The sequence below is a fragment of the Mya arenaria genome, chromosome 8 (genome assembly GCF_026914265.1).
Source record: "Mya arenaria isolate MELC-2E11 chromosome 8, ASM2691426v1".
NCBI classification, from domain to species: domain Eukaryota; kingdom Metazoa; phylum Mollusca; class Bivalvia; order Myida; family Myidae; genus Mya; species Mya arenaria.
Window position 1 is genome coordinate 15,906,119 of NC_069129.1, and position 26,070 is coordinate 15,932,188.

Here is a 26,070-nt window from a genome sequence, read left to right on the forward strand (position 1 = left end):
ATTGTTTTTCATCTCATAATGAAATTCTAACATTTATGTAATTTTATGAACTATTGCGCATGGTTAGAACTGAATGTGAAATGATACAGCGAATTGTAAACACCACGGTTGAATGCACTATATTCGTTTAAAATAAAACATACATTCTCACCATTCAGAAAATGAGCTGGACATATTTGGACATTGTCTACGTTCTTGTTTTCAAAGTTTTCCAAGTTGCCCTAAACACTGTCGTATGCGATTAGTAGAGATCCTTTCACATCCATCACCTTGGTTTTATCACTGCTGGTATTCTGTAGTATTGTAAATCGTGTTCATGGTCCTTTCTGTTTGAACAACCGATTACTGCTTACGTTAACCTGTGAGGGAAAATGCGTCCGGAGTGGGGCTCGAACCCACGACCGCCCGAATACTAGCACGGCGCTCTAACCAACTGAGCCAACCCGGAGGCTGGTTTTAACCACACACACTACACTCCTCCTCTCCATTAACCTTTTCGGTCGACGGATGTTCCCATGCCGTTTCACCGCTGCCACCTTTGTGGTGAACCTGAGAGGAAAAGTGCGTCAGGTGTGGGTATCGAACCCACGAACGCCGGAACACTAGCAAGGCGCTCTAACCAACTGAGCCAACCGGAAGGCTGGTTTTAACCCCACACACTACACTTCTCCCCTATTAACCCTATAGGCCGACGAAAGCACTAATGCCGCTCCACCGCTGCCACCATTGTGGTGATCCTGAGAGGAAAAGTGCGCCCGGTGTGGGGCTCGAACCCACGGGAGCGAGACAAATCGGCTCCATTACCAAATCGGCCTACTGCCAAATCGGCCCCTAAGACGTTTCGGTCCTGCCATTTCGTCCCCTTAATTAAATTGACGCGAGACGTATCGGCCCCTTACTGATTTTCAACATTTCGGACCCTTGCCACCTAAACAATTGCACGGCACTCGAACCAACTGAGCTAACCTTGAGGCTGATTCTTACCCACACGCTCTACACTTTAAACTTCATTACCGTGTGTTGACATCAAAAGCTCCAAGGGAATAAGATAATAATTAAATTTTATTTTTGCCTTTGCATTTGATTACTCCGATCAGCTGGAGCTATATAAAGAGTTGTCTGCTTCGTATCGTACATTTCTTTGGACTGAAAAGAAAATTAAACCAGTCTTTTTGTTGCAAAATGGCGTCGAAGAGTGATAAAATAGCGTTGATTACAGGAATCACTGGACAGGTACGATACATTTGAACATTGATTGCCCTTCTTATAGTCTGTATTTCTGTGATAAAATGTGTTTGAAACATTTTGATAAAAAAGACACGTAATCTCGATTGCATATCTTTAATTTCCAATTATTGACACGTCACCTCTCATCGACCACATTAGCCATGATTAGGAATAAACTGCTTTGGTGACATATGACCTGAAATACATTTAGTGACATTTAACCTAAAATATTTATATTTTCTTTAGTTTATCACCAGTTATTTCCAGCAATCCAGCATAAAATAAAATACATATTGTGACATTTAACCTTAAAGTATATATATATTTTTTCCTTCAGATTTATCAAGTGTTCACTCCAACTATCTAGCATTAAATAACCACAGGCAGCAGTTAAGTTGACAGAACCCACCCTATGGCCACCCCCCTCTAAAAAAAATTCAAGACCAAAAATGATTGGAACATGATCATTTATCATATAAACATAAATATCAACCAATTTTTTTTTAATAATTTTTTTAGAGGGGGATGGCCATAGGGTGGGTCCTGTCAACGTAACTGCTGCCTGTGTAAATAACTATGCATAACTGATATTAAAAATGTCATAAAATATCAAAAGGCCTAAATAGCTTAAAGTTTTATGTGATTGAGAAGTTATGGGTACGAAAAACATGCCGTGAAAGAACCAAACAAAAAAATTGCTACAAAAACATGCAGCCTACATTCAGATTATCCCCTCCATTCTTTCAATAGCAACCAGAATTCTTACCTAAACATGCGTCTAGTTGAAGAAATTTGTTCATGTTACCGAATAAATCCCATAAAAAACTCAACATAGTGATCAGATTCACTATGTATTATTATTAAAAGGGACTGTACTCCTGAAGTGGAGAACATTCCCTTCAGTGACTGTAGTATCGCGGAACAACCTATTTTCGACCACTATTTTGATTTTTGTGTCACTTCCGGTCAAAATAGGCTCCAATTGTTAACCATAACAGTAGAACTGTCAGAAAATTTTATTTGAAAAAGAATGGGAATGCTAGTATTAAAATTTTTTCTGTTTTACTTGAAACAACACAAATTGGTCACTTTTAATTAATGCCAAATTAAACCCTTCATTTAGAATAATTTCAGGTGTAAAATACTTCTTTAAAATCATGTTGGTTTTGTCTGCCAGATTTAACATATCTACCAGAGCCTAAAACCTATGCCCTATCGTTTTCTAATTAAAGTGCACAACATTAAAAGCACATCATAATATGGTATATTGGTTATTCTAAAATTAATGAAATTGATCTACATGTAACTATATTGAATTATAATTGGGCTCTCATTTAAATTATACATATTGCAGCCTAGGCAGGTATTATGAGGCTCATTCAGAGTTGGTCCAGTGATACCAGGGATCATGATGGGTGAAATTATCATTTTGTACCCATATGAAAGCCATTAGAAGGGATGATGCATTCCCTCTTGTGGTAATAAGTAACTATAAAGTGACTGTTTGGCAAATATGTCAACATTTTATTACTTTAAAAAAAAAATACACAGTTAAAACAAGTCATACAAATTAACATGAACAATACTGTGCACAAACTTTTGTTGTGAAGTATAATTAAAGGTCATAGTCGAAAATAGGTTGTATTTAGGTCAAATACAACATGTGACAGCCTCCATTTTGGATGCAAAATGTAAACAACCGACGATTGAAACAGATTTTTTTTTTGTTTTTTTTTTAAAGATGAGTGAATGCTTGAAATGGTACACACAAACTTTATCTTTTATAATCACTTATTTATGATGGAAATCTAAAAAATCCTTAGGTGGTCGAAAACAGGTTGTTCTGTGATATTAGTCAGTGAACAAGATAATGGATTATATAAATGAATATTATATCTTGTGTGTTCTAATGTGGTTATACCACACATTTTCAAGAACCAAGAGCAAGGGATTGACTAGAAATAAAAAACAGGTTTATTGACTCAAATTTGCTTTAATCTCACCATTATTTCTGAAGCAAAATGAAAGGACCCAATTAAAAATACATTTCCATTAGTTAACAGATTGCAAAATATGTATTTAATTCACCATCTAAATCTTGATAAGTTGATACTGTCTAATTATGATATGACATTTTATTTTTCATTTGTCCATCATCCAACTGTTTTAACATTACTAATTTACTTTTATACTCCAATTCTATATATTTTAGGATGGTTCCTATTTGGCAGAGTTCCTTATCAACAAAGGCTATCAGGTATGTCTGTTTGCTTTTATTTAATGATATATAATTTAAAACTTAGTCCACATGTTATCAGGGACAAAAGGCATATGCATAGCAACACCCATAACGCTGGCTAAATTAATTGTTAAGTATTGCCCTCTGTTTTGCAGAAAAAATCAGACAGGCATTGGAGTTTGCACAGCATTGCTCTTGTTTATATCAATATATCATTACCAAAAAAATATCATGGTGACACCTATCATTATGCAAGAACTCAAAATGTGCACATTACATTTAACAAGTTTATTTGAATAATCTAGAAATGGAGTTTTTGCCCATGGAAAAAAAAGTTTGATAAGTAATTTGTTCAATTATGTTCTAGTTCATGCTCTGACACCAGAACTACCATACCATTAATTATATATTGTATAATATTCTTGTTCTTGTTATCATGAAAAAAGAAACAATCTCTTGAGCAGTTAAACAGACATGTTGAATTTTTGTATCATTCTTGTATTCCCCTTTTCCCAGGTGCATGGTATAATACGGCGGTCAAGTTCATTCAACACTGGTAGAATAGAGCATCTATATACTGACCAGACAGCCCACAGTGGTGGTTGTAAGTATCCATTATCTCCTTAGCTTTGGAAAAAATAAGATACACCAGGGCTGTCTTTTCTCCTTTGAAATCATTTATGCATTCGGAAGTGACATGAATCGTTAACAATATAGCCGAAAGCAATAACAATGCTGAATAATTTCAAACATGCCACGCATAACATAAGCATAGTTAAGGATTACGGTTTATTGTAAAAGTATAAAGCTACAATAAAGGTTTTGTCAAAAACTGATTGTACTATCGATAATAAATACTTCAAATTTTAATTTACTTCAAATTGTAATGAATATAATAAATATGGCTAAAAAAAATGTTCAAGAAAATATTAAATATTAATTAATGGAGTGAAAATGGAAATTGGAAGTGATAATATCCAATCATCTAAAGATTTGGTCTGACCTCAAACACTAGTTTGAATCAAATCATCAAATGTCTTTTTTAATTTATATGTTCATGTATGTATCTTGTAATTGATATATGATACTGCAAGACATTGTCCTTTGCATGAACCTGTATTATTATTAGTGCGTACCCATACATGCATTTACAGGTATGGTAGTGGTCGAAATTAGCACAAGCCCGCAAGCCCTGCACTGGTAAAATGTCTTCCGGGCTTGCTCAAATTCTGAAGTTTATATAGCAGGGCTTGTTCAAAAATATGATTCTATGCAATAGTATAAGAATTCGGGCTTGTTTATCCGAAAGTCTAATTATGCCCCCACAAAGTGGCGGCATATAGGGTTGCCCTTGTCCGTACGTACGTCTGTCCGTACGTACGTACGTACGTCCCGAAGATTGTTTCCGATCTAATTCTTGAAAACCGTTTGTCCAATCCTCACCAAACTTTAAACACATGTTTGTGACCTTAATATCTTGATCAAGTTCGATAGTCATGGAAATCGCTTTAGTCATTTAGGAGTTACGGCCCTTTTTTGCCAAAAATACTTCAAAAATATATGTTTCCAATCTAATTCTTGAAAAGTATGTGTCCAATCCTCACCAAACTTTACATACATGATTGTGACCATAATATCTTGATCAAGTTCGATAGCCATGGAAATCGCTTTTGTCATTTAGGAGTTACGGCCCTTTATTTGCAAAAAAAGACTTGAAAAATACGTCCCGAAGATTGTTTCCGATCTAATTCTTGAAAACTGTTTGTCCAATCCTCACCAAACTTTTAACACATGTTTGTGACCATAATATCTTGATCAAGTTCGATAGACATGGAAATCGCTTTAATCATTTAGGAGTTAGGGCCCTCAGATTATCCTGAATAATCATTATGGCTTATTTTCTGTGACAAAAAATCAAAGTGGGGGCATCCGTGTCCTATGGACACATTTCTAGTTTTAATGACTGGTATGGTACCTGGTAACAGTTATAAGACAAACTGTCTGTTAACATAACTATATGCTATAGTTTGCAGTTAGATATACCTGTCTTGACTTTAAAGAATTACTTAGTTAAGTCTAACTGGTGCTTTATGAAAACTATTCAGCACATTCCAACTACAGCTGTTGCCCTATAAAATCAACATAATGTCCATAAATATATGATACTGCATCATTAAAAAAATATGCTTCAGTAACATGCTACCACTCCACACCTGTTACCTACATGATTGTACTGGTTATCAATAAAGTTTGTTTGTTTTGAAAATTGTATGATGATTTTAGTGCCTGTTACAACATTACCACAAAATGTTTATGTCAAAATGTTTAACATGTGCCATATAATACAGTGCATTGCATATGATTCTATTCAAAATTGTATACAAGTTAAATGTTACATGGTCATTTTAAGCTTGTCAGTTTTTTTATTAGAAAACAAATACAGTTATTGTCATAGCCTTGGGTTGTTGGCGCAATGCAAAACATTATCTTTGGGCATACAGTTACTCAAAAAACTAGCTTTGGTTCATCCTTACCATGATCCACCTCTCAATAACGCTGGCAGGAAGCATTTTCTAAATACTCACTGTTGTTGTTGTTGTTCCAGCCATGAAGCTACACTATGGTGACCTGACAGACAGCACATGTTTAGTGAAGATAATCAGTCAAGTCCGGCCCACAGAGCTATACAATCTAGGAGCACAGAGCCATGTCAAGGTATATCATACTTTCTAGGAGCCCAGTATATCATACAATTAAGGTATATCTTGAAATTGACAATGTCCTCCTGCTTGTTAGAGGAAGTTAAGGAGAATCAGACCAGTCAACTTGATGACAATAGAATACCTCAGGATACAAATTTGTTAAAAAATATTTTGCTTGACCATAATGTGCTGGTAATTGTGTTCAAGTTTGTGGCAGACTTTGTGCAAAGAGTGTATGTACTTGAAAACAGCATGCTAGGTTATTTATTTGAACGCAGAATAGAGCACTTAATAAATGTGTGCCCATAATGGCCATCAAATTATTGCTTGCCTCAAATTAACATACCGTACATGCATATTGAATATTTACATATCACTGACCAGATGTCTTTAACATTACAAAACTACTTGAAAATATACATCCCGAAAACTGTCGGTGTGACGGTCCTGACTGGACTAAATTTAAAATAGGGTCAGTTTGTCTGAATGACAGTTTACACGTCCAGTTGTAAAAACTAATTAAGATTTAATCTTTATCAATTATCAAACACTGCTTAAAAGTAAGAACAATTTATATGCCTGAATGACCCACTCTTTTTCTGAACTCGATCTCTGCTTGAAAATATACATGACTGTAAAGCATAAATATCCTTTTAATTATTAGTCAATGTCAATAATCTTGCTTATACTTGGTTATGATTGATTTTAAATAGTACATGTACTTTATACAAGTTATTCAATATAGTATTCAAATGCTTTATGTATTTCATGGGTTGCAAAGTTTAATTGTTTAATTACCATACTGAACATGTGTATTGTATGAATAAAATATAATTAATATAATCAGGTATTGTCGAATTATCACAAATAATATTGCATAATTTCGGAACCTATAATGGCTTTGTGGTCATACTTTCAATTTCTTTAGAAAACTATGTTAGAAAAACAATATAATTTATTTGATATTCAGCTATAATCACCAAGGTTATCATTGAAAAATTACTTACAAATACAGCATATGTATTTTCTTTCATGTTTATTTATTGTTACATACACTTAATTTACCTTTTAAATGCAGCTTTTTATTTTTTTATACCACTTATTTAAACATTTTATAAACTTTTTACAGGGCTTCCGTTAAAGGAAGTTTGAAAGTATATTACTCCCTAGAAATAGGTTAAAACTTCCAAAATTGATTCCTTGGAAGTACAAAAACTTCCATAATTTTAAAGAAAACTTCCAAAGTTAAAGGCTTGGAAGTTCAAAATATCAAAACCTGGTGTCAATATTACTTTTATGGTCACACTTTTAATCAGTCTTGAAGTAAAATGAATTATAATAATCAAAATCTGTGAATTTGGCAAGTTATAGTTGCATTTTTTTACATACCAGTTGAAATATTGTGGAAAAAAATCATTGTATTCGAGAGACTTAAACTTCCACATTTCAGTGAAAAACTTCCAATATTGATGGACAGGAAGTTCAGACTTCCAGTTTAAAATTCTTAATGGAAGCCCTGCTTTTTATTTTGATTGCATTATCAAAATTGCTTGACCAATTATTTCTGAATTGATAAGGATTTTAGTTGATTTCCAATCTCAAGTGTATTGCATGAACATTGTGAACATACTGTATTAACTAAAGCTACACAGTATAAGACATTTGAGAACCTATATAAGATTCCATACTTACATGTTCAGGGCTCTCACTAGGCTGAAATTTTTGGGAGAAGTGACTTCTCCCTTCAGTCAATTTAGGGAGAAGTGGGGAGACTTTAGGGAGAAGTGATACTTTTCGTAACACCTGATACAAAAACTATGCCATACCACACACCTAAGTTTACATTCACATTCAAATTAATTGCTATAACTATATAAAATGTTCACAAATAATGTATCATTTTTGGCTCAGCAAAAGTGTATTTGTCAATGTCACATAGTTTATCTCCAAATAGCATCTAAAATGAATCAAACACCAAGACAGCTAAGGATTTGAAACAATCAAAATGAACTGAGATTCCATACTTACATTGTTACATGTACATCTACATTGTATATATTTAAAGATGCACTCTTACGCCAAAATAAGATTTACCACAATGAATACATTATTGTCAAATTATACCAAAAAGGATGAATAAATGTCAAAAACAATTGTTCTTACGAAGGATACCGAGTTTAATTTTGAAGAAAGGTGCAGGAAACCAGTATTTCTACCTTATGAGACAATAGTAGATCACAGTAAATCTTTTAGAACTCGCCAATCAATGAATATTTTTGTGTTTTCAGCTATTAAATACACGGTTACGATCTTGTTATAAGTAATTAATATTTTCCATAAATGCACTATTTAGTAAGTAGTTAAAGGTTTTTCACTCAAAATTTATGTTTGTTATACATGTGTATGTATTGATTTTGAATAAAAGTTTCACTTTGAACTGTATTAATTTCAGGTATCATTCGAGCTTGCTGAATACACCGCCAATGTAGATGCCCTGGGAACGTTACGATTGTTAGATGCTATTCGTACTTGTGGACTCACTGACCAGGTGAAGTTCTACCAGGCATCCACCAGTGAAATGTTCGGCAAGGTCCAAGAAATCCCGCAGAAAGAGACCACGCCTTTCTACCCGCGATCTCCATACGGTACAACTTAAGTTTTGAATATTTCTTTTTACAACAATTGTTAAACAAGATATTATTAAAACTTATTATCTGCTTTGCTGCAAATAATAGATTTGTGAGTGAAATAAAAATGAATTTTACTGTTTCAAATATATCAGTTTTGAAATTTTTGTTCTCTCTCACATCCAAACATCAGCACTACCATGGCTGGGACCCATCGATTCCAGAATAGAAATATGTTGAATTATATCTTTGGCATGTTTTAGGGAAACCTATAAATAAATGTCATTTTCTACCTTTTTTAGGCTTATTATAAAAAATTGTTTGCTTCAGTGTTAAATCGCAAAGCAGATATTTTACTCAAGAAATATTTCTTTTGGTGCTCATGTGATGAAATTTGTAAACGTGTTTTTACACAGGTGTGGCCAAGGCTGCTGGATTCTTTTGAACTTCAGAGAGAACATTTATGTTTTTTTCCTACAGGTGTGGCGAAGGTTTACGGCTACTGGATTGTGGTGAACTACCGAGAGGCGTATAACATGTTTGCCTGTAACGGGATCCTCTTTAACCATGAAAGCCCAAGAAGAGGTGAGAACAAATATGATCAGGCTATTTATTATCAAGGCTTAAGGCTGCACTCTCAAATATTAAACATATTGACAACTTTTTGTTGTTGTCTTGGAATGAGCCTTTTTTTTGCCGTTGGAAACGTTTGATATAAGACTAGTGACGAAAAAATCATTGCAGGTTTTCATATTTATGTTCAGAAATTTATTCTTGTGCAATTTTCTTTAAGGGTATTAAAGCTTCTAAAAATGAAATATTAGTTAACGAATGAAAATTTATATGGAAATCTGCGAATCGAGTTTTTGTCAGCAGTCTTATATCACTGGTTTGCAGATATTAACGCAAAAATTTACTCATTCCAAGGCAAAAAATAAAAAGTTGTCAAAATGGTAAATCAGTGAAAGTGCAGATTTAAGCTCTTTAGAGCTCTTAAGAATTGAGCAGGAGAGTTGGTCTAACAGAATATGTGTACATAAAACTAAATTGTGTATTGTGTAAACTGTTCAACATAGAAGTCAAGGGCCGTTGCTTGTGACCTCTCAAAATAGACAGCCGTTATTGTTTCCATGCTTTATAAAATTTACTTTTCAAACCTGTTACTGTCAGAAGACTAGCAGGATTCTCTTCACTCTTCTAAATTGACTTACAAAACAGCTGGTCCCTATCCTCAGTGATATTAGAACAATCAACTAATAATAGCAGTTTTTATGAAAAAACAAAACAGATTCTCAATTTTGAGAATATCCAAACATGAAAAACAATTATTAACTAGTTGGTCTTACCCTACAGGAGAGACATTTGTGACACGCAAGATCACACGAGCAGTGGCCAAGATCATCCTGGGGCAACAGAAGGTGGTAGAGCTGGGAAATCTCGACGCCAAGAGAGATTGGGGACATGCTAAAGACTATATAGAGGTAAATTTTGAAGTTCTAGGCCGGTATTCACAAAACATTCAAAGACCTATCCAAACTAACATCAATTTCTTGATTTTTTTTTATTGTCAAAGTAAAGTGTTAGATTGTTTTATTATTAAAGTTTGTATTTTTTATTTTTCTAATCAGTGTAAGTGGTCTTTTTCTAGGTAAATAATTTTTAACCAGTGAAATGCTTAGATAAGAAAGAAATGACTTACGTAAGGAAATGAATCATGATGTTTTGTGCATACTGGCAGAAATGCCATGTCATTGCGAAGGTAGGTAAGCGCTACCAATTTTACAATTGTCTTTAACCTATTATTACCTCCCTTTGACTGTGATGACCTGGTGAAAAAAATGGTCAGAATGTGTTATCTCCCTTAGATAAGTTTCAATGGACTGCCTCTCTGACAGCTGTTTTTCAGAAACACAGCCTAAATCTCAATATAAACTCTGCTGTATTCCTGCAAGCAAGGATGTCTGTCAGTCTGACTTAAGTGCATTGCCCTAGGGAAATGGGGCTGGGCGTTTTTAAATGGGAGTTTTGCCGAAAAAATAAACAAAAATTATTATTTCAGGGATGTGAATTGTCCGCGGATTCGCGGAATTCCGCGGATCTAATGGCCCCAGGGACACACCCCCCCACCACCCCACCCCCCAAAAAAATAAAATAAAAGATTTTATTTTTTTTAATGATTAAAAAAGTAACTAGTGTGCTTTTGGTTGTTAGAGTTGATATCCCAGTTTGCTTCAAATTTAAAGTCAGAAGAACCCTCAAAAGAGCTTCTAAAAAGCCACTTTTTCTTTTACGGCAGTGTGCTTTTGACCCCAAAAGTGCCCCAAGAACCCATGGCCGAAATGGTTTCAGCCCTCCAGCTGCCAGGTCAATCACATCACTGTATTTTGAAATAAAATTTAAGATTATAGAAATTGATTTGTCTTGAAGACACTGGCATTAACATTTATTAGTAAACACAGGATTCCTGTGACAACTTATCACAGGCGCTTATAAGCAAATATAAAAAATTATTATCTTGGCCTTTTTTGTCCAATTTTTATTTTTGTTTTTTTCATGAATAGTACAACATAAAGGGAAATTTTGACATATTCTATTCACATTTTAAAGTTGGGAATGACCTCACAATCATTTATTTGACTTTGTAGCTGATGTGAATCATCAAATTGGCCAAGATATGCCTCTGACTATTATTCAATTCCGAAGCAATTCAATCGGGAATGGCCTCTGTTTTCAACTCTTCATTTTTCTTTTCTCTTTGATTTTCCTTTGTGTGACATTTCCAATGTCATTCATTGTAATTTTTGAGTAAAGAAATTGTTGGTGTCAGAGTTCGAATTTAGACTCGCATACTCGCAAAATGCGAGCGACATTTGGAAATTGCGATTGACTTTTATTCAAGCTCGCAAAATTCTGCGAGTGGCTTTTTCTAGACCACAAAATGTTAAAAGGAAAGTAGAATAAACATGAACTTAATTCCGCTATGTAGTGGAGTGTAAACAGCCTAAAGTGGCATGTTTACACTACCGGTATAAAGAAGACAGTACGGAGTCACGCTCTAGATGGTTTTCAAAAAAAGAACAAATACGGAAAAGGCAGAGTTTTATCTCGAATCTTTCCGGGATGCTCCGAGGCGGGCATAATACAAAGTAAATACGAACAACGTAATCACCTTGCTCAATCATTGGCTAAATTTAGCGCTTTTGCCCACTATTTGTAAACCCCTTCATCCTGTCAAAATGAATAGACTTCGTTGATCGATATATTTCATGGTCCATAGTATCCACGCTACATTTCCTTTTTTTATTTTAAATTTATTATTTTATTGTTTTTAATACTTATAGACTTAATGAAATCTGTAGCGTGCTTGTCGAATGGGTATTATATTACCCGATGGCGAGGGTAAATATACAAAGTGAACAATGTTAAATTATTGGACAGCTTTATTATCAAAAAGCTGCCAGCATCAGACGAGTCTTTCCATACCCCCCAAATAGAATAAGCCATCAACAAGTTCTAGTAGTCGAGTCACTCAAGATTGATACTTTTTAATATTCATAATATGTCTTAGGTGTTAATTTCTACTTTAATTAGACAATATTATAAGGGAATAAAGCAAATAATAAAATTGCAAGTTGATTTGTCATTTTGCGAGTTGCCTCAAAATGCACTCGCAAAATTTTGCGAGTGCTCCTCAAAGTTAAATTTGAACCCTGAGTGTAACAGATAGAACAAAGTCTGGATACAACAGTCAACTATAAACAAGTTTTGAATGTTCAGTTTCCAGAGGAGTTTGTGTCTGTAGTTTTTCACAAAAATATTAAGTTGAGTTTAGTGCACATTGTATGTTTTTTTATTCTTAACTGGATTATGGATATAAAAACCTTTATTTTTGAATTGCAGGCAATGTGGCTGATGTTGCAGCAGGAAAAGCCGGAGGATTTTGTGATCTCAATGAATGAAGCCCACAGTGTTCGAGAGTTTGTTCTTGCAGCGTTTAAAAAAGTCAACATTGACATTGTGTAAGTGCATCTAACAGTGGTCGAAATAAACTCAAGCCCGCAAGCCCTGCACTGATAAAATGTCTTCCGGGATTGCTAATATTCTGAATTTTAAATAGCAGGCTTGTTCAAAAATTTGATGCCAAGCAAAAGTAAAAGAAGTCAGACTTGTTCATCCAAAAGTCTAATTTCAATGACTGATCTAAGCTTCATTTTCAAGAATTTATAAGCAAATTAGCTGTTATAACAACTTATGAATAAGTTGTTTAGCTGTAGTTATTTTGCCATTGCCAATAAAGAAGAAAAATAATGGCAACAGCTGCTGGTTTCTTATAAGCTTGACAGGTTTTGGTGTCATTGTTGTTTTCATTGCCGCTGTGGGTTGTTGTTCAGGATGTAAACCCATGCCCATAATTCAAGAAGTGTTTAAGCTATTGGCAAGGTCTGTATGTACACATCTGCCTTTTCAATTTAAGAGTGATTGTTTTATAAAATTGGACAAGCATTTGTAATCACACGGTCATTTGCAATTGTTTTATAAAATTGGACAAGCATTTGTAATCACACGGTCATTTGCAATTGTTTTATAAAATTGGACAAGCATTTGTAATCACACGGTCATTTGCAATTGTTTTATAAAATTGGACAAGCATTTGTAATCACACGGTCATTTGCATATTATTTCAGCTGGGAAGGAGAGGGAGTTTCTGAAGTTGGGAAGAACAAGGCCACGGGGGACGTCCTTGTAAAGGTCAACCCACGCTTTTACAGACCCACAGAAGTTGTAAGTACATCATAGGGGTTGAGGTTGTGTACACACTGTCACTGCCAGGGATTGAACCGAGGTATTTTTGGATAAGAGGTTGTGTACACACTGCCACTGCCAGGGATTGACTCAGGTATTTTTGAATAAAAGGTTGTGTACACACTGCCCCTGCCAGGGATTGAACCGAGGTATTTTTGGATAAGAGGTTGTGTACACACTGCCCCTGCCAGGGATTGAACCGAGGTATTTTTGGATGAGAGGTTGTGTACACACTGCCACTGCCAGGGATTGACCCGGGTATTTTTGGATAAGAGATTGTGTACACACTGCCACTGTCAGGGATTGACCCGCATATTTTTGGATGAGAGGTTGTGTACACACTGCCACTGTCAGGGATTGAACCCGGGTATTTTTGGATGAGAGGTTGTGTACACACTGCCCCTGTCAGGGATCATACCCAGGTATTTTTGGATAAGAGGTTGTGTACACACTGCCACTGTCAGGGATCAAACCCAGGTACTTTAGGATGAGAGGATGACAATATGCATTCTATAAATAACTGGCATAGACCCACATAGATGATGGAGACCTGGGCCTGCTCATTATTTTTAGAAAATGTGCTTTTCTAAGGGTATTTTAAAGAACAGCTCCCTAACCTCGTTGTTTTACAATGTACCTATGTACGGTAGCTATGATCATTGAAGCTTGATTAGTTCATAATAATCACCAATATTAAACTAATAATTGTTAAATGTTAAGATATGTATTCAATTATCAATAATATTTATGATATAATTATGTCAATTTTTCATATCAACTTAATAAAAGCTGTTAAATATCCTGGCTAGAGTTTCTTTGCAGTTCTGATTGCAGTTTTGCTATATTTAGCTTCATCCAAAAAATTATCGTTGCGATGGATAATTATATATAAGAAAGACTTTAACATATCTATAGAAGACCAGGATGTATTGCCTAGATAGTTATGTATAAGTCTATTGGAAAGTGTACAATAGAACTTAAAGGTACTCGCTCATGTTTTAAGACTAAAATTTAGTTTTCCTGTTAATCTTAAAACACTTGTTTTATCATTATTTTACTCTATGATATCAAAATTGCAGAAAAATACAGTTATAGCATAAAAAAGTATTTTGGTTTTAGTGTGGTGCAAACCCACACCGGTAAAGAAAAAAATAGAAAACAATGACTAAACCACAAGGACACAGGGACTTTTACAAAAGTGATAGATATTTTGACCTCTTAACAATACATTGATAACATCATGTGATAATGACAATCAACCAATCATGCAACTACAAAGCTGTACTTAAGTGAGTATTACCATTGTTTATGCTATTCATGAAAATTGTTGTCAATGACAATATTTGAGCAAAATAAACATTTGCTAAAAGGTTCCAGCCTTTGGTATCTTAGTTTTAACACTTAATGATTTGCCTCACTTTATTACGTCATATAAAAAAGTGCATTTTACAAAAACATGAACAAATTCCTTTAAAGAATATTCATATAATATATTTTAAGAACAACATTTACATTTTCAATTGACTATTGAAATACCTGTTATAACAGGCAGATTGAATTTCTGTTTATGTGCAGATAATCTTAAACATGTAGGTCATATATTTCCTTAAACTATCACCATGGCAATGATTTCAAAGGTCCTTAGACACACTCACACAGGTATTTTGAAAATGAAGTACACAACTCTTTTTTTCGTTTTTTTATAACAGGATCTAACTGAGCCCAATATTGTAGTTTTATTAATTAAATTGTGTATGTGCTTGTTTCGAAACATACTGATACTTCTTAAGGAAATAATCATGATGATGATCGCAATAAATATATTTTATTCATAAAATCATGTTTAAGAAAGTAATTTTGAAATAAGAAAGAAGCTGTTTATGTGTTTTTTTCGTGAAATTGAGCCCAGATTTTCAAAATATCTTGTGTGAATGTAAACTTAATGTTAAAACATTTGTATTTATAAAAGTGCTCAACTTTTTGCTGCTATGAACTATTATTTTAAGTGATTAAACATGAAAGAGAAAATTATTTAATTGTGTTAATAACTTACTCTGAAAAGGTTTTTAATTATTGTTGTATTTCAAATAAAAAGCTGAAAGGTTTTACATTTCATGACTTTTCGACCATTATAATTTTAAGAAAAAATAGTTTCTCAAGAGATTTAAGTTCTAAATTGAATGTAAAATTTTATATTGTCAGAAGAATTATTTAAACTTTACAGATACTAAACTAACAATACTGACAAAGCAGTTTTTATGCTGTATAAATTCTGTTTATTTTTCTATTAAGGTAGATTTAACTACTATTAACTATTTGTGTATTTAGCACAAATAAAAATTGAACATTATACATATACATTGTTCACAAAGCAAAGAAATGATACATATTTAACAACATGTTATTCTTCTTCAAGAAATTTCCTTTATAAATATTGATACATTTTAATTGACTTAACATTTAAGAATATGTTTAGTTAACGAAAATATTGTATTTAAGTAAAGGTATTCTTGGGCTAAATTTTAAAAAGAAACATAAAGAGAAAGTAAATAGACAAATATGGTTATTGGACCTCTTTGGTGAACAATTTATTTTTTTGTAAACATGCGCAATTATAAGAAATGTCCATTGAAGTGACCACAATGACTTGCAAATATGTCATAGCATGTTTTTAAAAAAGTCAAACTTGGAAATGGGATTTTGAAATACTTGCATAGCAATCTTATTTTTCAAACTTCCTCTTAAAGGTACCCCCCCCCCCCCCCCCTCCCCATTTCTTTTTATGTCACTCCAAGACGCTTTTTTTAAGTATTAAATTCTGGTTAAGTTGTACCTTTTTATTGACTGATGAATTAAAAGGGTGTTGGAAATTGACTGATGAATTAAAAGCGTGTTGGAATCCAATTGCAAAGCCCTAGTTTAAAAGTTTGAATTGCACCTACCCCCTCCCCCCCCCAAAAAAAAAAAAAATAATTAATAAATAAATAAAAATAATTAAATAAATTAATTAATTACTGGCCCCAATTTCTCAAAAGATCTTAAGTCCCTTATTATTACAACAGGATTAACCTAAGCTCACCATTTTGGTTTTCAATAATTTCTTTCAAGTTTTTAGTATACTTAAAATAAGAATTATCTTTATGAATTCCGAAGCACAATAAACAATTTTTCATTTATCAAAATTCAATTTAAGTAACAGTATGTATTTCGGCTATTTGAAATAAGCTACTTAAGCCTGTTAAGCTTAAAAAGTTTGAGAAATTGGGGCCTGGGTAGGTTTGATGAGGTTTTGACCAATTTAATATGTATTTTCAATTATAATAATTATCTTTGCAACAGAAGAGATAGTCAATGGTTGATATTAACATGTTATATGAATTTATCTTATCAAATGCATTATTTTTTCATTATTGCTTTTTGTTTCTGGTATATATACAAATGCCGACGTTCAGGATGTATGTAGTCATAATAAGTATCTTACCCTGGAGCGTGTATTAAAACATGTGTCAAAAGTTTATAAAACCAACAGCCAATGTTGAACGCCTGTTATTTGTCTGTTTACCGAGCTTTTAAATATTCATTAGCAATGTCAACTTTTTACAGGCTGCTATACTAATATCTTAAGGACTTTCTTCTGTTTATATAAAGAACAACAATTGAACAGCATTATGATTAGTGTGAATATCATCACGTTTTGATTTTTAACTTTAATCCATGTGAGAACTACTTTTTAAGATGGACTTTTTTCACACCTGGCTGAAAGTTCTTATTGTGGGTCTTGTTTGCGTAGCAAAAATATTTTTACTGTTTTCTGTTAATACAATACTAAGATTTCAAGAAAACTAGCTAAATCATTCTTTGAAGTTTTAATCTGCAACACCTTTAATTATGTTTTGAATTTAATGTTGACTAATTTAAGGTACATTTTTGTAATACCATTCTAATGTTGAAATAATGTTTGTGTTGTTGTATCTTGAATTAAAGACAAATAGCATCAATTTTACGTAAGAATTTAAACTTTCTATTGTAGAAAATAAAAGTACTAATGATTGAAAAAGTTTATTTTAAACTTTATTTATTTATAAATAGCATGATGTTGTGAGAAAGTGTGGTCTTGTGTTGTTGAGGAAACAGAGTTATCGTAGAAAACCCACTTGCCCGGCTTGGTGACCACAAACCAAACTCACATATGCCCAGGCCGGGAATCAAACCCAGGAAGCTTTGGCTTAGGAGCCAGTGCTAACCAATGCCCTAATTTGGCAACCAAATATTAAATGATTTAATTAAGAGAAATGTACAAAGAAAAAAACTAAATTTTGTCTGTTTAACTTTCAGGAATTCCTCCAGGGTGACTGTACGAAGGCTAAGACTGTGCTAGGTTGGACTCCAAACTATGACTTTGATGTAAGTGTTCAGCTTATTATATCTGTGGAAAAGTGAATTGTGCACGATTATGGATCTATCTAAAATGGTCTAAAAAACCTTTTTGATAATTTTGAGTTGTTAACCAGAAATACATGTAATATAAAAATGCTTGATTTGTATGGAAGGAATCCTTGCGAAACATGTGCCAATTTCAAAAGAAATATCAATTTTCAATAGCAGGTTATGCTTTAATAAGTTCTAATGTTGCAATTATTCAGTTAATAAAGCCAAAAAATCATCTTTTTTATCAAAATCATGTGATATGATACAAATATATATGTGTACAGTTAAAACATAATTTAAGACTAGTTCATTGTTCTTTCTCCATTTGACAGAAACTTGTTGGCGAGATGGTGGAATCTGATCTTGACCTGATGAGAAACCGACCAATGGCTTAAACACTGTGATAATATCTCTATGAATCTGAAATGTGGGGGTTTAAAACATATATACCGGTACTGTGCATAGTAACCATGCAGATTGAATTTCATATAATATATTGAGGGTTAATATCAGTTTTTATGTTCAACAATGTGCATTGTTTCCATTCAAATTGTATTACATATAATATATTGAGGGTTATCTATTTTACTGTTTAATATGTATCTATATATTTATTTAATTTTTAGCATTCAGCCATATAATATGTTATGTTTGATCAAATATTGGATGATCATCTTGTCATTATTAGTTCATTATTCTTGAAATATGATTTCTGATTTTTTTGTTAAAATATTTTTCTGGCATTAATGCTCATTTCTTAACATGAGATACACAGGAGTGTGATTTGTTCGCTGATTTAGATCAAGTCACTTAAAAATATATTTTTTTCTTTTTAAATGATTAAAAATAATTTAAGTGGTTGCTTTAAGTTGTTTCTTTACTTAAAGTTAGTATTAACACTCTACACGTCTGCTTCCAATTTGAAGCCAGGAGAGCCCTCAAGAGAGCTTCTCAAAAGTCAGTCTTGCTTCTGCGGTAGCAGCAGTTTTGCACCCATTAACAAACATAGGGGACCTAAAGCGGGCCCATAACACCCTTGCCGAAAAGGTTTTAGCCCTTCAGCTGTCACATCCCTGTATACAGCACATTTTACGATCATTTTTTTATTTCTGCCAAACTGGTTCATGCTTGATGTGTTGTATGCCTTTATGATTTCAAGGTGCATCTAGATTTTTTACCAAAGAATTATTGATTTTTTTTCTTTATTTTTCATTGTTATATACACTTATATATACATTGATTTAAATAAAAATGGCTATCAGTGCATATTTATAAAGACAATCAAACTGACTGTATCAATCCTATCATGATATTTATTACAATTAATACTGTCATATGAAAACAAATAAATGTATAATTTATAAATGTATAAACCAGTGGTCAAAATCTGGTTTTTATACAGCAGGGCTTGTTCAAAAATGTAATTCCAAGCAATAGTATATGAATTTTGGCTTGTTCTTCCAAAAGACTAATAACTAAAGTTCTGTATTAAAGTAAGAATACTGTGGCATCTGCCCCCCAATTCCTCAAAAATCATTAAAGATGCACTCTTACTCCCAAATTAGATTTACCAAAATTAATACAATTGTTTAAATATACCCAAAAGATAAATAAATGCCAATAAGCATGGTTCTTATGAAGGATTCTGAGTTTAATTTCAAAAGAAAGGTGCAGAAATCATGGTATTTCTACCTTATAAGACAATAGTAGATCACAGTAAATCTTTACCACTCTCCAATCATTGAGTATTTTTGCATTTTCATCTATAAAATATACAGTTAGAATCTTGTTATTAGTCATTAATATTTCCCATAAATGCAATATTGAGTAAGTAGTTAAAGGTTATGCTCAAAATGTTATTTTTGTCATACATGTGTATGTATTAATTTTGAATAAGAGTGTCCATTGAGGCATTACAGGAGTAAGCAATTTGTTTCACTCCATTTAGCCAAATAACTTACTCATACTTGATTAACATAACAGAATAATTTATGGTGATTATCTTTAAAATAATTTCCTTTAAAAGTCTTACACATCTTAAAAATGATGATGTTAAACATCTTATACCAAAACAAAAATTCTGAGATTAGCTTGATCCTTTCTTAACAGACTAAATCGGGTTCGTGAAATCGGGGCCTGGTTGTTCCCATTTTTCAGATCTAAAGAATCATCGTTTGTGTTATATACATTCCAGTTTTATTGTGGCTTTTGTTTTTGTGTTTGATTTTCTGTTTATGTTATAGTCATTAAGTAGATTAAGTAAGGCATCTGATTCTTTCCGTTTTAAGTTTCATTGCAATATAGTTCTTCTATGATCACGAGTGAAAGTTTGATCTGTAAATGTAACTGGAAAACCATTTGTAAACCAATCTTCCAAGATAAGTTGAACGCACTTCCCTGAAAAATGTAAAATTTGAACGATACCATGTACATGTATTAATCATTTTGTCAGCAAAACTGTAGTAACTCATTCTGTTAATATTAGTAGTTACTTCTTTCTTGCAAGCTACCATTGATATACATTTGATTTTGACAATAGTATTAGCGGGTGAACATTTACATTTACATATATTTATGTTATAACTTAATTCAGTATTTAAAAAATCTTTCTTTGATTACATTTATTTGTTGAAGAAATTGCATTTCAGTTAGGAAACTCTGTCATTTCTATCATTATTAAACAGTGCGCTCATAACAATTTTTCTTCATAATATGTGGAAACTTTGAAGTCATTACATGACAATTATTGTAATGATATTGTTCTTGTGTAGCTCATAACCATATACATTGTTAATTTCTGCTTTTACATCTTGATTACTTTATAATACAGCTCAATGATAAATGAGATGATAATAATACTTGAATGTAATATCTCTGATTTTTTTATTTGTTTATATACAATCTGTTTTGAAGGAAAATTATCTAACAATTAAAAACTGCTTTGATAAAGTCTGGATTGAATTGGAAATAATCCAAATTTTACATTGACATATATACTGTCTAAAATTGAATATGAAATATTCCCTGTTCAGGGTTCCCCCTTTTTCATTTGATTGTGTCCAGGGACCAATATAGTGTTTGAAAAAAACACAAAAGGTTTTTTGTTTCTTTTATTACCATTGAAAATGCTGTTTATCAAAGTTGAAAAATAACATACTTCATTCATTTTATGCATTTACTCTTTCAGGCATTTTAATGTCATTGTTTCAATTTCAGTGTCTCCATTGATCATGAATAACATTTTTCTAAACACTTATTTTCTGATATTTTTTTCATGTGATCATTTTTCCATTCCCATCTTACACACATGATATTGGGACAAACATTGTATTGTTCTTACTTTTCCTAAATGTAGTACTGGAAGGACTATGTTTTAAGTATATCATTAATAACCATGAAATCCTGATATGTTTTATTTTAACTGATTAATTGACAAAACTGTCCCATTTGATGCCATGTAAATTGAATCAGACTGCAATTTTTATCTATATGTAGAATAGTTTTTTAAGTAATGTTTTTGCTAAGCTTGTCTGTTTTGTCTGGTCAAAAAGCCTTGGTCATAAAACAAAAATATCATGTTATGAAGACCTGTTCACATATTACCAGTCATAATATTTTACTCAAATGTGTTCTAAGGTCTTTAATTCTGGCTTAAATTTTGTTTGAGTTATGTGCCTTTTTGACTGAAAACAGACAAATGTTGAAATCGGCTTGCAAGCATTGAGCATGGAATTCCTCTGGTGAGAGTTAGGTGTTGACAAGCGCTTGCAAGCATTAAGCATTGACATCTGCTAGCAAACATTTAGCATTTACAACCACTTGAAAGCATTTAGCATTGACAACTGCTTGCAAGCATTTAGCATTGGCAACCGCTTGCAAGCATTGAGCATAATTGGTAACCACTTGCAAGCTTTAAGCGTTTACATCTCACACTTTGATTCATTCTTTAGGTAAAATAAACTTTAAGTTGATTGATTTTCTTACTTTTGTTTTACCAGTAATGGGATACAATTTTGTGTTGATATTTATATATAGCATATATGTGATTAACAAATTGTCTTATTTAACATATGCTTTTTGTGTTTCTTTACGTCATACATACAATCTCATATCTTGTGTTGCTTTTGCTTTTTTTGTCCTAAAAAGGGTTGTATGTATTAGTGAATAGTGATGCAGTATTTTTGCTTACTTGGGACATTAAATCATATTCACCAGTATTAATAAAGATCTTGGGAGAATATATGTGTGTTTGTTTGGACTTTATATAGAAATCCGATTCGAAGGAAACTGTAAAAACCCCTCGCCCGTTTTGCTCAAACAATTAAGTCTATGAAAGTGTCTTATAACAGGATCGATCTTGATACATTGTTTTTGTTTTGGTATAATTTGTGTGATGTAATTTTAAAGAGTTTTGGGACATTTCAAGGCCATCTTTTCTAATATAATCACATACTATATTTTTTGTTTCGTGACGTCAAGTTTAAGTAATTCATTCGGATATATGAAATTACGCTTCAGAAATTGGAGCCAGGTATGTCTTGGAACGTTCTAGTATTACGTGCTGAATTTGATTGTCTTGAATATGAATTCGGAAAAATATATTCCTTTTTACAATAAAAACTAATGAATATGTCCTCTAAAAATATGACCTCTAAATCAAAATTTTGCAACAGATTTGTTTACATATTTTTGGCAGCGATTTAACTCTGTAAAATAAGTTTTACTTACTTTTATGAACGAACCCCAACCAATAACTGGCAGTTATTCTTTCGGGAAAATGGAGCAGTTTCTGTAAAATGTTATTGTTATAATCTTATTAACAGAGTTTTTTATTAATTTTAAATGATGCTTTATCATTTAAACAAGGATTTTTTGCTCAAATTCCAAACACATTTTCATCGCTATTGGCCAAAGGAAAGGAGAGCTTATGCCGTGGCGCGATGTCTATTGCGTGTGTTTATAAACAGTTGGTTGTGAACATGATCTAGGCTTCAGTTTTGATTTTATCTTAATCAAACTCATACAGTTGTTCAATTTCCATGGGAGCTCGGTTGATTTCTTAAACTAGCCAGATCCGCCTATTCATGACTGGATTATGGCCCTTGAAATTATCGATATTGATATTGTAGCGAAATGAGGAAATAACTCGAAGAGAGACCACCTGTACTGAGAGTGCAGTTTATTTTAATCTCCCTTGTTTGGTTCAAAGAAGTGAAAAATACAGTCTGAGAGAGACAACCTGCCATTACTCAATGTGTGCTATTTTTACCTTGTCTTTGTTAGAGAGGGTTGACTGATTTATGATGAGTACTCCATGTATTACCGAGACTAGCCAAAAGCCAGAAGAGCTAATGCGATGACGCGGTGTCCGTTGTCCGTGAAGCCGTAATCAGTTGCTTACCAAAAGTAAACGGGTATGACCTTATAAATTATGAGCTAATGGTCAAGGGCGTAGTGATCTTAAAACAAAACAGATCAAAGCGCTTAAAGCGTTGAATGGCTTTCGGCCTGCAACGTTTTGTGAGTATAGTCATGTAATTGTAAAACATAATTATTAACATAAAAATTTAAAGATAGTATATGCTCGCTCATAATTTCCTTCGCGAACACTTTTAGAGTTTAAAGTTGATTCTCAATGAGATCATGCAGTATAAGTCACTTGAAATGTGGACTACGCCAAATAGTTACTTGTAAGGTATTGAGTAATTCTCAATATCATATTAAACCCTTAATGAACAATGCACTGCCACGGAAAAGGCATTAAGGAAATTTTAGTAGAATCTACTCTACACTATTTAATTTTCTACCAGGGTATGCCAACTAAACCAAATGCATCCCAACAAAATGCATTGGACATATTAATTAGTTTAATGATTAAGCCTTCTTTCTACAACGCCAAATACCTCTGGCTCGAATCACCCACATACTATTTATTTCCTGTATGTTTGATGTACATACATGTATCTTTATTATGCCCTCAACGTATATCACTCGTGGACAAAATGAACATATTTACATGAACAGATTATATCAGTTTAAAAAAAAGCATATGCATCATGCTACATGCTCAAAATATTGGACTAAAATAACGGAGACAAACTGAGAAATATTCACATACTTTCCGTTCGGCCTTACATGGCTATGACACAAATTGTAGCAGGTCGATAGCCTGTCAACGTTTTACGCCATTTGGAGTGGTAAAAGTGTATAATATTCATTTATTAATGGTTAACAGGTTGTTAGTATGTACTTACACAAGAAAACGGTTTTATACGACATACATTTTACAAACACAAGTATAATCTAACAATCTCAATAAAAAATGTCAAGAAATTTAAAACATAGAAAATGTACTCATGAAATAACTAAATCCCCCCAAGAAAATGATTGTAGGATAAAATGAAGCATTTATTTAAAATATAATGAATTTATATTAAACGCTTAATTAGCATTTATTTGCATCATAATATGATCCATATGTTTTCCAGGTTTTGACGACTTCGCAGAGTTTATTTCCGGGGAGTACACCTGTCCGAATACGATGACCCACATTCTATTCTAAAATACAATGTACATGTAGATATTATCGGTCTGCGGCCGAAGCAAAATCGAAACACAGGTATATAGGATTCTGCTTTTTATATTGCGTTCTGTAACTCGCCGATATTAAAATAATTGCTTATTGTACAATTAAATTGCGTTATATTACGCAAAACGCAGCTTATTCGAACTATATTAACCGCATAACATAGATTGAGAACTCATTACAGCGTTATTTATAGCAAGCTAATTAATATGTAGAACACAGTCCGTAGCTATTGCCTACGAGGTATGTTCGATGTGAATGTAAATTAGGTCGGTGACCACCGCAGTTCTAACCGCGCTGGGGTTGATACGCCCGTGCGCGCATTAATTCGCCAATAGTAAAAAATGTTGCGGTGATCTGCCGATGCGATTTCCGAGATACGGTTATAAAAGTCTGCAGGCCTAGCGGCCTACAGCCTAAAAACGATTTCCGCTCAATTTGTCCCCTAACCGCCCAGACCTTTTGATTCTTTAGTCCTCAAAATTGGAAGAACATATGCATTTTGAGATCAGTTGGTCAAAGGTCATTATGACCTGTATAAAAAAGGTTTCCCTTTTCTCGTAGTCGCTTATTCCTACCGTAATCAAACTTCATCAAAAATCGTTTAAAAAATTCCACAACGATTAATCCTATGGTCCTTAAACTTAGCAGGAATATCGGATGACCACGACTGATATAAGTTCAAAGGTGAAGGTCGTGGGTTCCCTTGAGGCTTTACAATTTTGGTTATTTGATTGGATCACGACAATAATGGGCGTTCCCAACAGGTTACACGTGCAATTCGCGGAATTCTAATGATGAGTATTTGATTCCATATGAAGGTTTAACGTGTTCCATCAATCAGCAGGATTCCTTGTAACATCATATGAAACTGATAGTTTAGCCCTGAGCACTGACGTTCATTTAGGACAGAAATACAGACCGAATCTGATCACCGAATAAAAAACAGTATCAATACAATGTTATCATGTTTATATTACCAAAAGGCGTAAAAACCTTTCAATGATACCAGTATGAAAATAGACGTCAGTTTGTGATAAGTCTCAATGTTGTACCATGGAGGATTACGTGATCAAAATGGACCAGCCAAATTATGATTGTAAAATTCAACTATAAAATTTGTTTGACACAAAAAAACTTTACAAACAAACAATTGTATAAAATGATTCGGTTAAAGGCCTTTGAGGTCAGTGGGCCAAATGTCAAGGTCGTTGTGACCGTAAGCTGAAAATACACAGTTTCCTTTCAATAATAAAAAAAAAACGCTTAGGCCTAGAGACCTCGAACTTGGTAGAGGTCCCTCATACATGACCAGAGTTCTAACTATTTTGACGACAGTTGAGATCAAGGGTGACCTTGAGCTGAAAATCCGATTTCATCTAATAACTGAAGAATGCTTGTATCAAGGTACCTCAAACTTGGTATGCTAGTAATCTGCATCTGCTTCCTTTCAGTCAT

At 33.1% G+C, this 26,070-nt stretch overlaps 1 protein-coding gene across 1 annotated transcript; it reads left to right on the forward strand.

Moving 5' to 3' along the window:
- Positions 1–1,163: 1,163 nt before the first annotated feature.
- On the forward strand, positions 1,164–22,266 carry LOC128243567 (GDP-mannose 4,6 dehydratase-like). Its single transcript, XM_052961414.1, has 11 exons — positions 1,164–1,233; positions 3,440–3,484; positions 3,983–4,070; positions 6,072–6,181; positions 8,621–8,813; positions 9,276–9,380; positions 10,149–10,276; positions 12,696–12,814; positions 13,481–13,577; positions 17,934–18,002; positions 18,359–22,266. Exons 1-11 carry the CDS (start codon positions 1,183–1,185, stop codon positions 18,419–18,421), a joined length of 1,068 nt encoding a protein of 355 aa, XP_052817374.1. The 5' UTR covers positions 1,164–1,182; the 3' UTR covers positions 18,422–22,266.
- The last annotated feature ends 3,804 nt before the right edge of the window (positions 22,267–26,070 follow it).

What these genes read in the sequence shown, in the direction of transcription:
- LOC128243567 (XM_052961414.1), top strand. Translation starts at nt 1,183, where the DNA reads ATGGCGTCGAAGAGTGATAAAATAGCGTTGATTACAGGAATCACTGGA. An exon ending in CTACCCGCGATCTCCATACG is followed by an intron (nt 8,814 to 9,275) that starts GTACAACTTAAG and finishes TTTTTCCTACAG; the next exon opens with GTGTGGCGAAGGTTTACGGC. An exon ending in CTCCAAACTATGACTTTGAT is followed by an intron (nt 18,003 to 18,358) that starts GTAAGTGTTCAG and finishes TCCATTTGACAG; the next exon opens with AAACTTGTTGGCGAGATGGT.